We start from the raw sequence: 16,131 nt of genomic DNA on the forward strand, positions 1-16,131 counted from the left end.
GAAACATCAAAAAGGATGCCGTTCAGGACTGCAACAAAACATCAAACCACTCCAAATGGACAAAAACACTCTAGCTTAATACAACATGTTTTGTGCTAATTTCAACAACCTCGGGAAGCAATTGTTTCCCGGAGACTAATCTGGAAATGTCTATATTTAAGTTTATAATGATACATTTTAATTTCACATATTAAATTATTTATTACATGTAGGAACATTTTGCGTTTAGCTTCACTGTTCAAATAACCATAACGTTATGACATTAATTAGGTATTGTGGCATGTCTGATTAATCCTGCTCATTTAAATTTTTAGTTTCAAACTAATTAGCACATAGTCTTACCTTTTATCTTGACCAGGAATGTCATTTTGTCCTCTGCCGTCTCACACGAGTAGTGTCCTTCATCGCTCTGCTTGGCACCCCTGATGACCAGCTTCCTTTGTGTCCCCTGAGATATAAAAGTTGTCCTCTTGTCCTCCGTTATTTCTATCTGTTCTTTCTTCCACACAACAGCAGTTTCAGGAGAAGCAACATCACAGCTCAACACCACGTCACCCACCAGAGCAGCATTCTCCTGGGGCTGAGCCCTTGGCTTGTTAAGAAACTTCGCTGGCTCTTCTGTTAGGGGAAAATGGAAGATTAGATGCCACATCCCTTTGTGATTTTGACATTATTAGGAATAGGAAATACATTATAAAACACACATTAAACATAGAGTGAGAAACGGTGACATCCACTGTCTACTTGTATATAATGTGTCACATAAATGTGACAACCCAAACTCTCCTGGTTTACATTTATTTAGTAAGAAACTTAACAGTCAGGAATATATACATTTTAATGTTGTGTACACATAAAAAAAATACTCATCACATCCCAAACTATACTGAATATGATACCTGAAAGTGCATGAGCCATGCATGAGTGCAAAGCAGATCTGTTACCTGACAAACACACTCTAACACTTCCTGTTGAGAAGCCAAAGCCCAGCTGCTCCTAGCTGTCAACACTGACTGCTTACACCATTTATCCACTGACTCTGAACTTTCTGTGCTGTTATATGAAGCAATCACTACTCAGCACTGATTTTAATTAAACAGCATGCACCACTGTGTATTTCTCTACTATTATTTGGCAAGATGTGTTCCTCATTAGAAATACAATTTAAAGTTGTTTCACTTTCATGTATATAAATTAACTCAATACATAATGGCTTAAAATATAAATGTAGAGGCTATAAAAACATAAGACAACTGAAGGTCAGTAACTGAAGAGCAAAATGGCTTGTTTCACCTTTTAGGGCAAGTTGGACAGACATTTTATCGCCTTCACACATGCATTCATAGATGCCCACGTCTTCACGGTCAACATTGTGGACTGTCAGTATGCGTTTGCGCTCCACACTTGTGGCTTCATATTTTTTACCCATTCTCAGCTCCTTCCCATTCTTCAGCCATACAACCTAAAGCACAGACAGTACATGTAGTTAACTTTCAAAAAAACAAAAAAACGACATCCCATCATGCCCACACATTTATTAGATGTGGAATTAGATATTAGCTATGTCCCTTTTGTATGGGCAATGAATCTCAAAGTTGGTTGAACAAGACAGGAGAAAGTATAACACACTTAAAATATTTAATGCTTTTTTTTTTTTTTTACTTAATACACTTTTTTTGGGGGGGGGGGCAGGATTGACAAAAAAGTGCATGTTGTCACCTGGACACTTGAGTCAGACACCTCTGTGTACATCTGAGCAGAGGAGTGCAAGCTGAAAGTAAACACCTCCGCCTGAGAATATTTACTGGTGAAATGTGCAGCTGCGGCTAGAGAAGATAAATAAAAAATATCAGAAACATTGCTGAAGTTATTCTACTTAAGTTTTCAGAAACTTTTCCTTTCTCACCTTTCACACAAAGCGTGGCAACACTCTGAGATCTACCACCCACAAACTTGACCTGTGCTCCATTCAGTTCCATGGACACCTCCCTGATGACCAGCGTGTGTGTGGTCTTTGAGCGTGTGATCAGATACTCAGATCCACTGCGAATCAATCTGTCATTTATTGTCCAGGAGCCGGAACATACGGCTGAGAGCTCCACAGTGAAAGTTGCTTCTTCGCCTACATGTGCCCTGCAGTTAACCAGGCCTGCCTTCACTGACGCTGTGGGCTCTGATCAAATACATTTCAATACATTTAATGGAATACACTGATTTAAAACAGTCTATTTAAGTTGAAATATGAGGAATGCAAAAACACAGTGAAAAACAACAACAACAACAAAAAACTATTTCTTTCTCACCAAGGTAAAACGTTCCAGGAACGTCCAAATAGGCACTCTGACCAAAATCATTGACTGCTGAGATGCGGAACTGATAGCTTGCCTCTTCTGGAATTTCACTGATGGTGTATTCAGTGCTAAACACAGTTGTACTAGTGACTTTAATCCAGGTTTGGGCTCCCACCTTCCTGCGCTCAATGATGTAGCCAGTGATGGGTACAGGCCGTTCACTGTCTGGTGGAGACCAGCACAGTGTGATCGATGAATCCGTCTTGTTCCGCACCACTGGCTCAACTGGGGCATCTGGGGGATGTTTCCTTGGGGCTGAGATCAAAGTTATAATATTCTTAATCAGGTTACAGAAATCTCTCCATATGTCAAAAGCAATTGTGTTGATTGTTGAAACATCAAAGAAATGCACAAGTACAGTCACCACAAAGTAGCTGTGGTGTCATTCGATTTGGTAAATACAGTATGACATTTGCAAATTGTAAGAACATTGGAAACCGCTTGTAAAATCTTGTGTAATGGATGTGGTCTGATTTACAAATGCATTCACCTGTGACGGAGAAGCGGGTGGATGTCTTGCAGTCATGGGCGATGAAGGCCACTTCACCCGAGTCTTCCGCAGTACATTCCCGAATCGTCAGTGTGTACTGTCTGTTAATTCGGGCAATAATAATTCGGAAGTCCTCTTTCAGCCTCTCCCCATTCCTGGTCCAGTATGCATCATCTACTGGTTTCTCCAGTTCCACACAGAAGATGACGGTATCGCTAACTGGCACCACTGTCTTCCTCGGCAGCTTTTTAGTGATGTTGCCTAAAAGTGCAGAGAAAAATCACATGAAGAATATCTTTTGTGTTGCACCAGGTTAAAATAATTCATCATTCTAGCCAACCATATTGGAATGGCTTCCTTTCAGAGCTTTTACCCAGCACTGTAAGTTCGGCCACAGTGCGGCTGCCTTCCTTCATCTCACAGATGTAGACAGCATCATCATTGGTGGTGACATGGTGAATAGTGAGGCGGCGCAGAGTGCCCTCCACATCCATGCGGTACTTGGTACTTTCCTCCAGATGGGTCTCCTCCATAAACCAGCTGGCCTTTGTGTTCGGCATTGGCACCTCACACAGCAACGTTGCTGTTTCCTTTTCCTTCACCTCAACATCCTGCAGCTTCTTTTTGAATGGAATCTTTGGCTCTGGCAAGGACACATGTTAGTGAACATACAGAAGGCATACTGTATACAGTAATATATTTTTAGCCAGTCATGATCTGTCAGTATTCATGTTGATTAGGTCTCCAGCAAGGCAAATGATAAATGATAAATAAACAGGATGGTTTCACATATAGTAATCCTAAGCCAGTTCAGTTAAAGAGAAAGTTCACCCAAAATTGTAAATTTGATGTTTATCTGCTTACCCCCAGGGCGTCCAAGATGTAAATGACTTTGTATCTTCAGTAGAACACAAACTGAGATTTTTAACTGAAACCGCTGCAGTCTGTCAACCTTATAATGTAAGTAGATGGGAATCACGGCTAAAACATAAAAAAAAAAAACATTGCCCCTGCGGCTTGTATTTATTTATTATTTATTACTTATATTGTTTTGTTTTTTTTACCTCTAATTCACTCAATGTGCAAACTGTTCACACTCTCTTAAGCGTGTCCTCCTGAGCGTGTTCTCAAGCATTCTTCTTCTTCTTGCTTTACTGCAGATGCTTAATCAGCGGTAAAAAACTATATAAATAGTGTTCAGTTTCTTGCACAGACCGATTGTTTTTTGTCTTTACACATCATTGTATAGACACAAGCTGCAGGGTTTAATTTGGTTTTATTTAGGGTTTTTTTAATGATTCTTTGATGTATTAGCCATGATTCCCATCCTCTTACATTATAAGACTGACAGACTGCAATGGTTTCAGTTAAAAATCTCAGTTTGTGTTCTACTGAAGACACAAAGTCACCTACATCTTGGATGCCCTGGGGGTAAGCAGATAAACAACAAATGTTACTTTTTGGGTGAAATACAGTATTCCTTTAAAGTTAACCAGAAGGGAAACAAGCTGCAAGTGACTTTTGTGGTGTTCACAATATAAGCAGGCTTAAAAGTGCACCACAAAAGGACCAGTTTGTTTGTGGATCATTTTGTGACAGACTTTTATATATATGTTTACTAAAAACAGCCTTAAATGTCATGAACTTCACACTCCTAATCCCTTTAAATGGACACCACTGCACTTTGCACTGCAATGGTGGACTGGTAGTCAGCTAAGTTTCTGTGACCTTTCTCTTAGGTGCCTGTGTCATTAGAGTCGAGAATAAGACACAGGAACAAGGTAGCAAAACATTATTGCTACACTTCAGGCTAAAATTAGAACTCTGTATAAATACAGAATGTATACAACTGTGAAGATCATTATTTTAAATAATGTATGCTTAGTTAACAGTTAATTAGGATATACAGTAGACTAATGCTGCAAACTCTGAAGACGTCACTTGGAAAGTCACCCACATAACGGTGTCAGAAGTAATTCTGCAGCTAGCTTTCACAACAACTGTGAACTAATCATCACTAGCAGAAAATAGTTGTAATGCTACACCCTCTTTGAAATCTTGCAAGCACTTTGCTAAGCACAGACAGAGCTGGAAGGCAAAGATGACTGTCATTAGTTGATAAAATTGTAATTTAAAGGTCGGTGATTTATTAGGGCCAACCGTATTTTAACATGGTCATTATTGTGCTGAGATACGTTTTAGACTTATTTGCCAGTCTCAATTAAATTATGATATTCTCTGACTGATACATGACTTTGTAAACCACTGAACTTGTGTAGTTTCATGAGGATTTCACAAATGGGGGTTTTATATCTGGCCACTTTTGTTGACTGGTTGGCTTATCATTTGGAAAAGACCAAGTGTAAAGCAGCAATCCAAGACATAGCAATCCAAAAACTCCAATCACCTCAGGAGGAGACATACACAAGACATGAATAAGCTAAGTATAAATAGATCTGGTTGTTCAAGTCATTGAAAGTGTATGTAAATGTACAAGCACCAAACATTAACTGGGGTTAAAGTAAACATTAAAAGGTAAAACATTAAACATGTTCTGCCCCACACTAGCAATAATATCTGTTGTGAACTGTGTGCACATACTCATTCTGACAGCAGATGGATCAATTAGGATGAATAAAGTGGCCAAGAGTAAATACATGCAGACATTATTCTTACCTTTGACAATCACTAGCACAGCGCTATAGGTTTGTCCAGCCAAGTTGGATGCATTGCAGGTGTACAGGCCATTATCACTTTGTTTGCAGTAGAGCACCTTGAGGATGAAATTCTCAGCCTGGTCCTCATACATCACATGTCTGCGGCCCTCACTGATGTTTGCCCCATCCTTCCTCCAGATGATCTGAGGTTTGGGATGGCCTGTGACGAAACAGCTGAGCTTTGCATGTTTACCCTCGGTCAGCATACAGGTGCGGGTGAACACACCTTTGGGCAACATGCTGGTTAAGGCCGAAACCCTCTGCTTCTGATCATGGGCGAGTCCCAAGCTTCCAAGTTCCTCTGTGACCATGGAAGATGAGGCTGTATGCGTGGTTGAGGAACTTTCCACGGTGCGGTATAAGGAGATGTCCTTCCGCATATCTTCTTTCCGCTTCTGCATGTGTGAGAGGAGGGATGTGCTCTTGTCTGCATTCAGGAGACGAGTATCTTGAAGGTCGACCGCTAGCGCAGCAGCGGCCTGAGCACGGCCAATGGAGTTCTGTGCACGGCAGGTGTAGGTACCACTGTCCAAGCTCCTGACACTCTGGATCCTCAAGGAGCTGGAGTCATTTTCTGAGATGATCTTGATGCGGTTGGTCTCACCCAGGTAGCGACCATCCTTTTCCCAGTCAAAGTTGGTTGCTGGATGGGCTGCCACCTGACAATAGAAGGTAACATCATCCCCTAGACCCACACGGGTGGAGACAGGCTTTACTGTAAACACTGGGGCGCGATCAGTCACAGTTTCCGGCAGTCCCACCTTCAGGGTCACAGCTGCATATGCCTCTCCAACATTGTTCTTGGCTCGACACATGTACTGACCGCTGTCTTCTAGAGTTAGATCATAGATAGTAAGTCGGTAAACATCCCCATCTTCTACTTTTTTGAAGCGTCCACCTGCAGAAAGAAGCATCTTGTCTTTCTCCCAGGTGACTACAGGAACAGGGTTTCCCACAATAGTGCAGCTGAGGGAAGCATCTCGTCCCACGCACAACGAGAAGGCTTTGGGTCGAGTTAGGAAGCGTGGAGCCCCGCCAAATAAATTCTGATCCATTCTTGCTTTCTGTAGAGATGAAACAACACACTTTAATAAAATTTAAAGTTGTGGTCAATACATAGAGGAGAAACATTACATTTTATAAAAGTTTTACATATTTGCACCCTATCACCATTAAATCTTGCAACTAATCTCAAGGAAGTTTCTGAAAAGCTGCTTTTCAGATTAGCATACTGTAAATCATTTTGAATAAATTGGGTCTGCTAATGACAAATAACCATTTCAACAAGATCCTTAAATAGACATTTTGAGAAATGTGAGATGCCTACTTTTAGAGATGCCCACTCAAGCCTCTCCAGTATCCCACCACAAATTTGCGATGATGCTACTTGGTTGAAAGAGTCAAGTGTATAAACAAAGCATTAAAACAAATCTGCCTTATTTGAGAATTCATAATTTTCTATGTATCTATCAGATGGCACTACTCAAGCTGAAATTATATATTGTAATGACGCCACTCAAATAAGATAAAAAAAAAATATATATATATATATATATATATATATATATATAATATATGGATTTTTTTTCTTTCTAGAGCAGGACAAGCCATTTTTATTTTTGGTCCATTTTCCCAAAAAGAGAATGACTGTGAATGTAAAGGGAATACAAGTTATTGTCATTGTTGTGGGTTATGACATCAGAGCAAATGGACCTGGACAAGAAGAACATTGTCCACTTTTGACAGAAGTTTACACAGAATGAACCATGTAAAAGAACCTCAGAAGCCCTGTATCTAGAAACAATAATCATATTGACCTATACATCTTCATGAAATGAAGAGGTCATCAGCTTGCATCCACTATTTCCAACAAAACAGTGGCTGATCTAGTGAAATCCCACCACAGAAAGTATAGCAAAGTTAAAGGGATGTTGGTGTTTGCAAAGCAAGACATTTGCAATCTCTGACACCTCACTACCCTGAGCTGCCTGTCCCAAAAATAACCTCAGCTGTCGGGCTCCGTCTGCACTATGTCCATTTGTAGAAGAGATCTGACCTGTTGTGTGATATGCATGCTTTTGTCAATGGCATTTTTTTTCTTTTTTTTCACAACTTCCACATTTCGTTTCTAAATGCCGAGTGGATCTCTCCTTGCAAAAAAAATAAAATAAAAAAACAAATAAAGTCGTTTTCATAATTAAAAACAACTCATTGTTTAAATTTAAAATGAGTAACAAAATAATAAAGAAACGTAATTAATACAGCCATGTTGAATTTGCGGCATGTATCTAATAAAATAACATCGACATTTTGAAAAAGAGAGAGAAAAGTCTTCCCTCAGATATTAAAAGTTTCACCTTTCAATATTTTATAACAATAAAAAAAAATAGCCTCTTACCCTTTTCCCGTCAAGCTACTTGAATATAAACGGTGCAGGTGTTCATAAATATCCGATGTTGGCATGTGAATATATCCTCGAGGAAACAGGTAAATTCCGTGAACTGTGGCGGGGAAGGACAGTGTTTTATCCCCGGTGTCTTTGCTTTCCGTGTGACGCTTCTGTATCGGTCCAACCTCCCGATGAAAATAGATCCGTCACTTACCGGAGCAAATGTCAGACTGAGGTGAAGTGACTCTTATTGTTGAACAGCCACCTCAACCTGTATGGCATTGGTAAACCGTTTTAACAGTTCCTCCAATTGAAGCTATTGAAGTTTCTTCAGAGCTATTGTTCTATTTTTCTTAATGCAGTAACAAATGGAACATTATTGTTATTACATTCTATGGGCTCAAGCTATCACTATTGTAGTAAATTGCTACTTCTGACGAATGCAATACTTAAAAGCATGATTTTAAATTAGCATACGATGCATTAAGTATAAGTATGACAAATTAAGCTATTAGGCCTATTATTATTAATAGGCTACGTTTTATTAAGAAATATTACGTTTATATATATATATATATATATATATATATATATATATATATATATATATATATATACACACACACACACATAAATACATATATATATCAATATAGATATATATATATATATATCTATATACATATATCTATATACACATATATATACATATATAAAACATACTGTAACCTATGCAGTTAATACAGTGTTTCATTATACTAACTGATATTCCTCAAGGTTTGTTGCATTTTACCTAAAGGACTGAAATTCTTTTCCTTTAGGAGCTTTATAATCCTGCTTTGAGCAGTTGGTTTAAAAAACAACAACAATATTTTAATGCTTATTTATCTGAATTAATTTGACTAAAATGAATGTCCCTCACAAACCCTTGATATGGTTTAGTTATTCCTCCACTGATTGTCTAATATTTTCCCGAATGATACCGGGTCTTTCCCGTTATCTGTTCCAGCGTGCCTGTTGATTGACAGCAGCAGACCGGCCAGGCTCACATTTAAAACTGCCTGAAACTCAAGCAGTGGGATCAGTCGAACTCTTTGGTGGAAGGGATCATTTTGAGCTCAGTTCTATGCTGCTTTACTTGCAAATGTGCCACTTTCACAATCCTGTCTGGTTTTAATGCAAGAAAACTGCTTGTACTGCCATGCTTAAAATATAAATGTCTGGTTATGCAGATTATCCATGATTTCTTCTAAGAACTAGTTCTGTTTAAACTCGACCTACTCTAAGTGTTCCCTGCATGACAACAGATAAACTGATAACTCATTGAGATGCATGCAGTTCACTGTGGCCAGAGGTAGTATGCATGCCATATATTTACAGAATACTATAAATACAAAAAGCAGAACAGGTCAAGTTGTTTCTAAACATATAAAGTGAGAAAGTTTGGCAATTGTAACTTGGAACTATATATACTGAACTCTAGCAATGAGATATAGTGGGATGTGGAGCAGTAATTTATTTATTTTCTTCCCATCTACTGTATTTTCTCCAGACGTTCCATGCCTTTCCTGATAGATGTGATACATACTTTTGCCTTCTTTTTCTCAAATACATTCAAAATAATGCATTTGAGAAAATTATTACAGTATGTATTAGGAATAGAGAGTTATTTTAACTCTGAGCATAGTTTTACTTAAAAATATTTAGCTCTGTGGCCCTCTACTGGTCAGGGAGAGAAATTACAAGAAATAAAATGTTCCCCTCCAGAATAATATATACAGTATATAGCATATATATATTAATAATTAAATACATTAATAGTTTAATATCAGTCATGTTAATAACATACTTAATAGTTATAAAATATATATTTGAAATATATTCTATGGGCACTTTATCTGAAATGATTCTTGAAACGTCCTTCATTACAAAAAATGTTTTTTGTAAATCCATTTTACAAGAAACAACCAATAAAGGTTGAACAGTACTTGCATAACAAAAAACCTTATATATTGCTATATGAAAAGTAAGTTGAGACGAACAGTAGTAAAAAAAAAAAACTCATACTGCATTAGTTTATCAGGAACCTCAGCAGACTGTACACTGTCAAGAAAACAAGATTTCTCTAGAGTCTCAAGCATGAATGCCCCCATAACCACAAAACGGACCAATATGTTCTTTTTCTAATGGGTAAGTTTGAAGGTTCACGCCTCTTTGAGTTCGGTGAGCTCCCATTGGCCACCTCCACACAGTCGCAGCATGATGTCATGATACTGTTTAAGGGAGCACAAATAAAGAATTCTAAGTACAGGCCATACAAACGTTTACAGTAATGTCTGCCATGCTGTGTTAGTGAATGTGTAAAGGTCATAGGTCATCACCTTTTCCAGAGTGCTACGGTGACCCAGACTGATGAGGGTCATTCCCAGCTGTTTACAGGCCTTATAGAGCTGACCCTCGGCCTCCTCCGTCAGAGCGCTAGTGGCTTCGTCCAGTACTGAAACAAACTGCATGTCTTACTCATGAAACAGGACATGAACGCGATCATCTAAAACTACAGGAAGTCTGATGAGACTATGCAGGAACTGACCTGCGTATTTGGGCTGCAGGTAAAACAATCTAGCAAAACAAAGCCTCTGCATTTCTCCTGGCGATAAAACATCATCCCTGTGAAAAAACGAGGGGATTTCATTCTTATGTTCTTAAAACGTACACATTTTTTATATCCAAGATATTGACACTCATTATTCACCAGTTCCAGTCTACTTTTGTATCCAGTCCTCCAATTCTGGTCAGTAGATTCGACTAACATACAAAATACACAAAGACATGCAGCTTACAAAACAGATGAAAAAAAAAAAACAGGAAAATATAAAGAGGAAAGCGTATTGAACTCAAAACATCCCCAGTCACTATATATTAAAATCAATAATATACACTACAGTATCAGTTAAGTCTTACCAAACCAACAAGTTCCAGGTATTTTAGTATTCGTTCATCATCTATAGAGCCTAAAAGAAGAATTTCTATTGGTTAAAAGTGCGAAATGTCATCATAATCTATATGTTTTCAAGATCTTGACTAGTTGCATTGCCAAAAAAATTCAAGTTTATTGTAATAACACATTTCATACACAGTTGTAATTCAAAAATACTTTATATTTGAGCTATATTAATCTATTATTTAAATATGCATATCAATTAGGTTCATCTGTACCTGAGGAAGGATATACATCCTTTAATGGATAGATAACCTAAAAGAAAAAGCCAATAAATTAATGTATATTAAATACTGTTTTTTCCGGACTATTAGGCGCACTTTTTTCATAGTTTGGCTGGTCCTGCGACTTAGTCAGGTGCGACTTATTTATAAAAATTAATTTGACATGCCAAGAGAAATGAACTAAGAGAAAACATTACCGTCTCCAGCCGCCAGAGGGCGCTCTATGCTGCTCAGTGCTCCTGTAGTCTACACTGAAGACATAGAGCGCCCTCTCGTGGCTGGAGACGGTAATGTTTTCTCTTGGTTCTAAATAAATGCAACTTTTGTTAAATGCAACAAACTTTTGTTTGTTGTTAATATTGTTCAAAATATTAAACACTAGATTATTATATTATTTAATCGTTACAACAAATGGTTTTCTCTTCTCTCACCTGCTCTCTGAGAGTGCCATCAGTAAGATATGGTTTCTGTGGGAGGAAAAGCACACCCCTCGGTCCAAAACATGTGGTCATCTCCACAGAACCTGAGCAACAGAAAAACAGTATGATTCAACAATTCGGATTCCCAACATCTGTATCTGCTCCTTTTATCTTCTGGGATCTCTGTCATGTACCACTGCATGGTTCCCACAGGCCGTTGAGGACCCTGAGCAGGGAGGTCTTCCCCGTCCCCGTGTTTCCCACCACAAGCATGTGTGTCCCTTGACTGATCTTTAGGGTCAGGTCCTTCACCAGCAGCTCCAATGACACGGGTGATTTATAGGAGAGACCGTCCAGCACAAACGCTGTGTCTCCTGGGACACTCTGAAGCTCCCGGTCGCTGATAGAGAATTATTATTATTGCTACAAATATCACCTACATAAATAAACTACAATAGCATATCCTAAAATAACACTATTGCGCATTCAGGACACTCTTTTAGATCTGTATTAGATCTTGAGTTCCAGTTCTTTTTCCCAATATCCTAAATGACTTTGAATTAGTTTTAAATCACCTGTAAGGTTCATCTTTTGAAAGTGGATCGTACTGATCCTGGTCACACTGTTTCTTGGCAATATCTGCCATCACTTCCCGCAGTTCTCCGATTCTGGAAACCAAAAGAAAGAGAAAGCAGACTATTTTTAGAATAACCAGTGAACAATTATAATATCACTGATGCACAGTAAAATATGTTACCCTGGACCATGTCTTAAGTGTACATTTTTTGGAATTGTGATTTAAACATCATCTAAAAGCTGAATAAATAATCTTTCCATTGATGTGTGGTTTATTAGGATCGGAAAATATTTGGCTTTGAAGTTGTCCAAATTAAATTCTTAGCAATGCATATTACTAATCAAAAATTAAGTTTTGATATATTTAAGGTAGGAAATTTACTAAATATCTTCATGGGACATGATCTTTACTTAATATCCTAATGATTTTTGGCATAAAAGAAAATTCTATAATTTTGACCCATACAATGTTGTTGTTTTTTTGGCTATTGCTAAAAATATACCCCAGTGACTTAAGACTGGTTTGGTGCTCCAGGGTCACATATGTGCTTTTAAGCAGTCTTAGTGCATCTCACCTGTGTGTGTATCCAGCGACGTCAGACACTGTGGTTGAGAGATCTATGAGCTGCGTGAAGCAGTTTATCAGATAGATGCAGACAAAAGCATTCTGAAAGAGACATGTGATTAACATCTTATTGTGTATAACAGAGACTCACACTTGTGTTTGTCTTAAAACCTAAGTGAAGTGACTGACCTTACTGACAAGAGCACTCAGTTCTCCAGGCGTCAGGCCGTCGTAATCTCCAGCAAAGATGGGGATGGCGATCACTATATAGCTGAGGATACTGCCCAGGTAGTCAAAGGTGTTTACCCCAACTGAAATAAAAAGAACAAAACAGAGGGACTTTATTATTTCATACTAAGCTTGACAAAGCAGCTTAATGCCTGCAAAATGACACATTTAAAGTCAACTCACAAAGTTAAAGTCACCATGAAATCAAAATCGACAATTCTTATTTATGAAAAACTGCAGTGTTTTTTTTTCCTTCTCATTTGAGACACTGTTTCACTCAGATCTGCGTCATAATAGAGAAGAAAAGACCATCTCAGCTGGTTCTCATGCCAACTTTAGCTGCACAAATTAAACTTTTTCTTCTGCCACTGTATATTTTCAGTGACAGTAGTGAGAAATACTGCAAATTTGTATTTTTATATATACAATCTTCTGAATGCTATTTTAATTCAGGAGTCCTTACTGTAAAGCCAGAGCTCTTTGTTCATCAAGCTTCTCTGAGTGGATAAGAGCATCTGCAGCCTTCTGTCGGTCCGCATGTGTTCCACTTGACCTGCCCTGAACAAAAACAACAAATGTGACCCAGGACCACAAAACAAATTAGTCATGGCTAGAAACCTGTGTGCATGGCATCTACTTTGTATTTTTATAAAGTAAACATTAAATATAAAAAATAAGAAAAAAACAGTCATGAGGTCAGTTTTTTTGAAATTGAGATTTATATAATCTGAAAGCTTTCCATTGATGTATAGTTTGTTAGGATTGAACAACATTTGGCTGAGATGCAACTATTTGAAAATCTGGAATCTGAGGGTGCAAAAAAAAAAAAAAATCTAAATTCGGAGAAAATCATCTTTAAAGTAGTCTAAATATAGTTCTTAGCAATGCATATTACTAATCAAAAATTACGTTTTGATATATTTACAGTAAGAAATCTATAAAATATCTTCATGGAACATGATCTTAACTTAATATCCTAATGATTTTTGGCATATAAGAAAAATCAATAATTTTGACCCATACAATGTTTTTTTTTGGCTATTGCTACAAACATACCCCAGAGACTTAAGACTGCTTTTGTGTGCTCCAGGGTCACAAATTATCTCCTGCTTTGTGTTTAGATAAAAACTAAAATCTAAAAATGCATACTTACCTGTAGAAAGCGGCAGATTCGGCGTTCACTCTAATTTGCATGTGTTTAAACCTGAAAGGACGAGGAAAGCAGAATTGAACTGCTAGAGCTGCATTCATAGAATTAAATCTGATAATCTGATAAATAAAATCTGATAGCAACAGCAGCCATTTACATGTGACGTTTGCTTCAGCATCTTTCTTATTTTGTATTTTGCATAGGTCTACCTAAAATCTCCCTCCAACTTTTCTTGCTCAACCAGCATGGACACGATGGGTCCAATCAAGATCTTGTTGACGATGGTTCCAGCCACAAAGTAGCCGAAGATGCTTACAAATCCAATCCAGCCGGCACTGCGGCACCAAAGAGATAAGAAAAACTCAAATAAGATAAGCTATCCTACCAAATCTTTCAGTGCAAAACACAAAAATATTTCACTGCCATTATTTGCATAGAATGAAGTAGTATGTTTAGATTCTGCGATTACGAACACAGCATCTCTCTGACCTGTTGAAGCACTGATAGGTGTAGTAGGTCACAGTGAATGGTGAAATGAGAAGTCGACTTGCCATAGTGCTTATCTGTTTACATAACCTCTCTACGTCTTGACTGATGCGCTGGTCTCTGGACGTGAAACAAACACAAAACAAAAATCATTAACCGGGCTGATTTAATGAAGTCATCTTAAGTAATGCAATGCAACTACATTATTGAATGTTGTGTGAATACATTACGGGTTGTCGATGTCTTTGCAAAGTACATTGAGGGTGTAGTAAACACGTCCCTTGAAGTATGTGCTATGGAGTTCTTCAGTCAAAGACTTTCTCCAGCTGACATACAGCAGACTGGAGATGTACTGGTCCAGACTCTTCAGCTGAGGAACAGATTTATTGTGTAATAGTGATTTATGATCAGCATTTAGCTGACGCATTTATCCAAAGTTATGTTGCTGATCAATTTAACCCATTTCAATTTGACCAAACTCACCGTTGAATTAATCAGAATGAGCATAACCGCAAACAGCACCAGATTTTTGAACTTCCCATAGTTCTTCTCAGACAGAACCTCGTAGAACTGACTCGGAATGAGGCCCACTTGATAAATCACCAGCTGAACTGAAACATTCGAAAAACATGGAACCGACATAGATACAAGCTGTCATAACTCAGTCCCGATGGTAAAAGTTGAATACCTGAAAGCGCGACTCCAAGAAGCGTCATGAACATCCGGACACTCTGGTTGGACCAGGATGGGAAAAGGATCTTCAGGATTCTGCAGAATCTTTGGACAAACCTCCAGTCTAACTTTGGTCTTGAGGAAAAACACATCCACACATCCTTAGTAACAACAATTAGTGACAGTAGTTCAACAGTTCAGTTAAAATATAGGGTTCAGACTGTCAACAAGACACAGAAAATAACAGTTGCATAAATAAGTTATGTATATTCTGTTAAAATGATTTCGTATGGATCTGTCAGTTCAGGATTTACCTTTTCTCACTGCTGTTCTTCTTCATGTGTGGCATGCTGAACGTGTATCAAGAGACCTTCTGACTGGCAAATCTAACTTAGATAGTTTATTGGATGGGCTTTGGGTTCAAAGTCTAAGACAGCATATGACAGCGTCATAGACATTGTGTAGTTAAATCTCACAAACACTGATCATAAACAAAGAGACCTGACGTTTAGTTGTACTGTAATTTATTGGAGATCAAACCTCTCGCGATTCATGCTAATTATTATCATTTTTATTTTTTTTGTGCCGCATTAACGAAAAATTAAACAAATGAGACGTTACATTATTTCTACATTACTTTCCTATCATGTGCAGGGTCACATGGACACAGAAGTTTCTTCGCCTGTTTGTTTGGAAGCGCATGCGCGATCTGGTGCTCTGCTGCCTCCTGCTGTACAGGAAAGTTTATGGCAGGATTGACTGAATTTATCCACTGAATAAAATATTACTGTACTCATAAATCCCATTGGCAACAAACAAGGCTCTATAAGTTAAAATATGAATGTTTACAGAACTAAACATTTATA

At 38.0% G+C, this 16,131-nt stretch overlaps 2 protein-coding genes across 53 annotated transcripts in view; both read right to left on the reverse strand.

The window, feature by feature from the left end:
• The window catches only part of LOC127945916 (obscurin-like), a 55,040-nt gene extending 46,928 nt beyond the window's left edge, over positions 1 to 8,112 (reverse strand). For 49 of the 50 annotated variants that reach the window (XM_052542091.1, XM_052542090.1, XM_052542078.1 and 46 more), the window contains exons 1-9: positions 7,957 to 8,112; positions 5,518 to 6,622; positions 3,215 to 3,484; positions 2,842 to 3,102; positions 2,304 to 2,606; positions 1,907 to 2,173; positions 1,720 to 1,826; positions 1,294 to 1,462; positions 343 to 618 (exon numbers count right to left, since the gene is read on the reverse strand). In XM_052542091.1, coding sequence (XP_052398051.1) covers positions 343 to 618; positions 1,294 to 1,462; positions 1,720 to 1,826; positions 1,907 to 2,173; positions 2,304 to 2,606; positions 2,842 to 3,102; positions 3,215 to 3,484; positions 5,518 to 6,613 — 2,749 coding nt within the window. In that variant the 5' untranslated portion in view covers positions 6,614 to 6,622; positions 7,957 to 8,112. The remainder of the gene's footprint in view (positions 1 to 342; positions 619 to 1,293; positions 1,463 to 1,719; positions 1,827 to 1,906; positions 2,174 to 2,303; positions 2,607 to 2,841; positions 3,103 to 3,214; positions 3,485 to 5,517; positions 6,623 to 7,956) is intronic. The other variant, XM_052542102.1, reaches the window with a different exon arrangement.
• Positions 8,113 to 10,008: 1,896 nt separating this feature from the next.
• On the reverse strand, positions 10,009 to 15,949 carry abcd4 (ATP-binding cassette, sub-family D (ALD), member 4). Of its 3 annotated transcripts, XM_052542121.1 has the most exons (19): positions 15,580 to 15,949; positions 15,282 to 15,400; positions 15,077 to 15,204; positions 14,824 to 14,963; positions 14,597 to 14,713; positions 14,317 to 14,442; positions 14,111 to 14,161; positions 13,421 to 13,515; positions 12,919 to 13,040; positions 12,740 to 12,831; positions 12,164 to 12,256; positions 11,783 to 11,988; positions 11,601 to 11,692; positions 11,164 to 11,200; positions 10,909 to 10,958; positions 10,700 to 10,752; positions 10,538 to 10,614; positions 10,329 to 10,444; positions 10,009 to 10,220 (listed from the first exon to the last, which is right to left on the reverse strand). In XM_052542121.1, exons 1-19 carry the CDS (start codon positions 15,612 to 15,614, stop codon positions 10,152 to 10,154), a joined length of 1,818 nt encoding a protein of 605 aa, XP_052398081.1. In that variant the 5' UTR covers positions 15,615 to 15,949; the 3' UTR covers positions 10,009 to 10,151. The 3 variants fall into 3 exon arrangements, with proteins under 3 accessions (XP_052398081.1, XP_052398082.1, XP_052398083.1); XM_052542122.1 differs by lacking the exon at positions 15,580 to 15,949 and having other exon boundaries at positions 15,077 to 15,199; XM_052542123.1 differs by lacking the exons at positions 15,077 to 15,204; positions 15,282 to 15,400; positions 15,580 to 15,949 and having other exon boundaries at positions 14,819 to 14,959.
• Between the last annotated feature and the right edge of the window lie 182 nt (positions 15,950 to 16,131).

The sequence above is a fragment of the Carassius gibelio genome, chromosome A24, assembly GCF_023724105.1.
Source record: "Carassius gibelio isolate Cgi1373 ecotype wild population from Czech Republic chromosome A24, carGib1.2-hapl.c, whole genome shotgun sequence".
Lineage (NCBI taxonomy): Eukaryota > Metazoa > Chordata > Actinopteri > Cypriniformes > Cyprinidae > Carassius > Carassius gibelio.

What these genes read in the sequence shown, in the direction of transcription:
- abcd4 (XM_052542121.1), bottom strand. Translation starts at nt 15,614, where the DNA reads ATGCCACACATGAAGAAGAACAGCAGTGAGAAAAG. An exon ending in TCAAAAGATGAACCTTACAG is followed by an intron (nt 11,989 to 12,163) that starts GTGATTTAAAAC and finishes ATTCTCTATCAG; the next exon opens with CGACCGGGAGCTTCAGAGTG. An exon ending in ACCGTAGCACTCTGGAAAAG is followed by an intron (nt 10,221 to 10,328) that starts GTGATGACCTAT and finishes TCCCTTAAACAG; the next exon opens with TATCATGACATCATGCTGCG.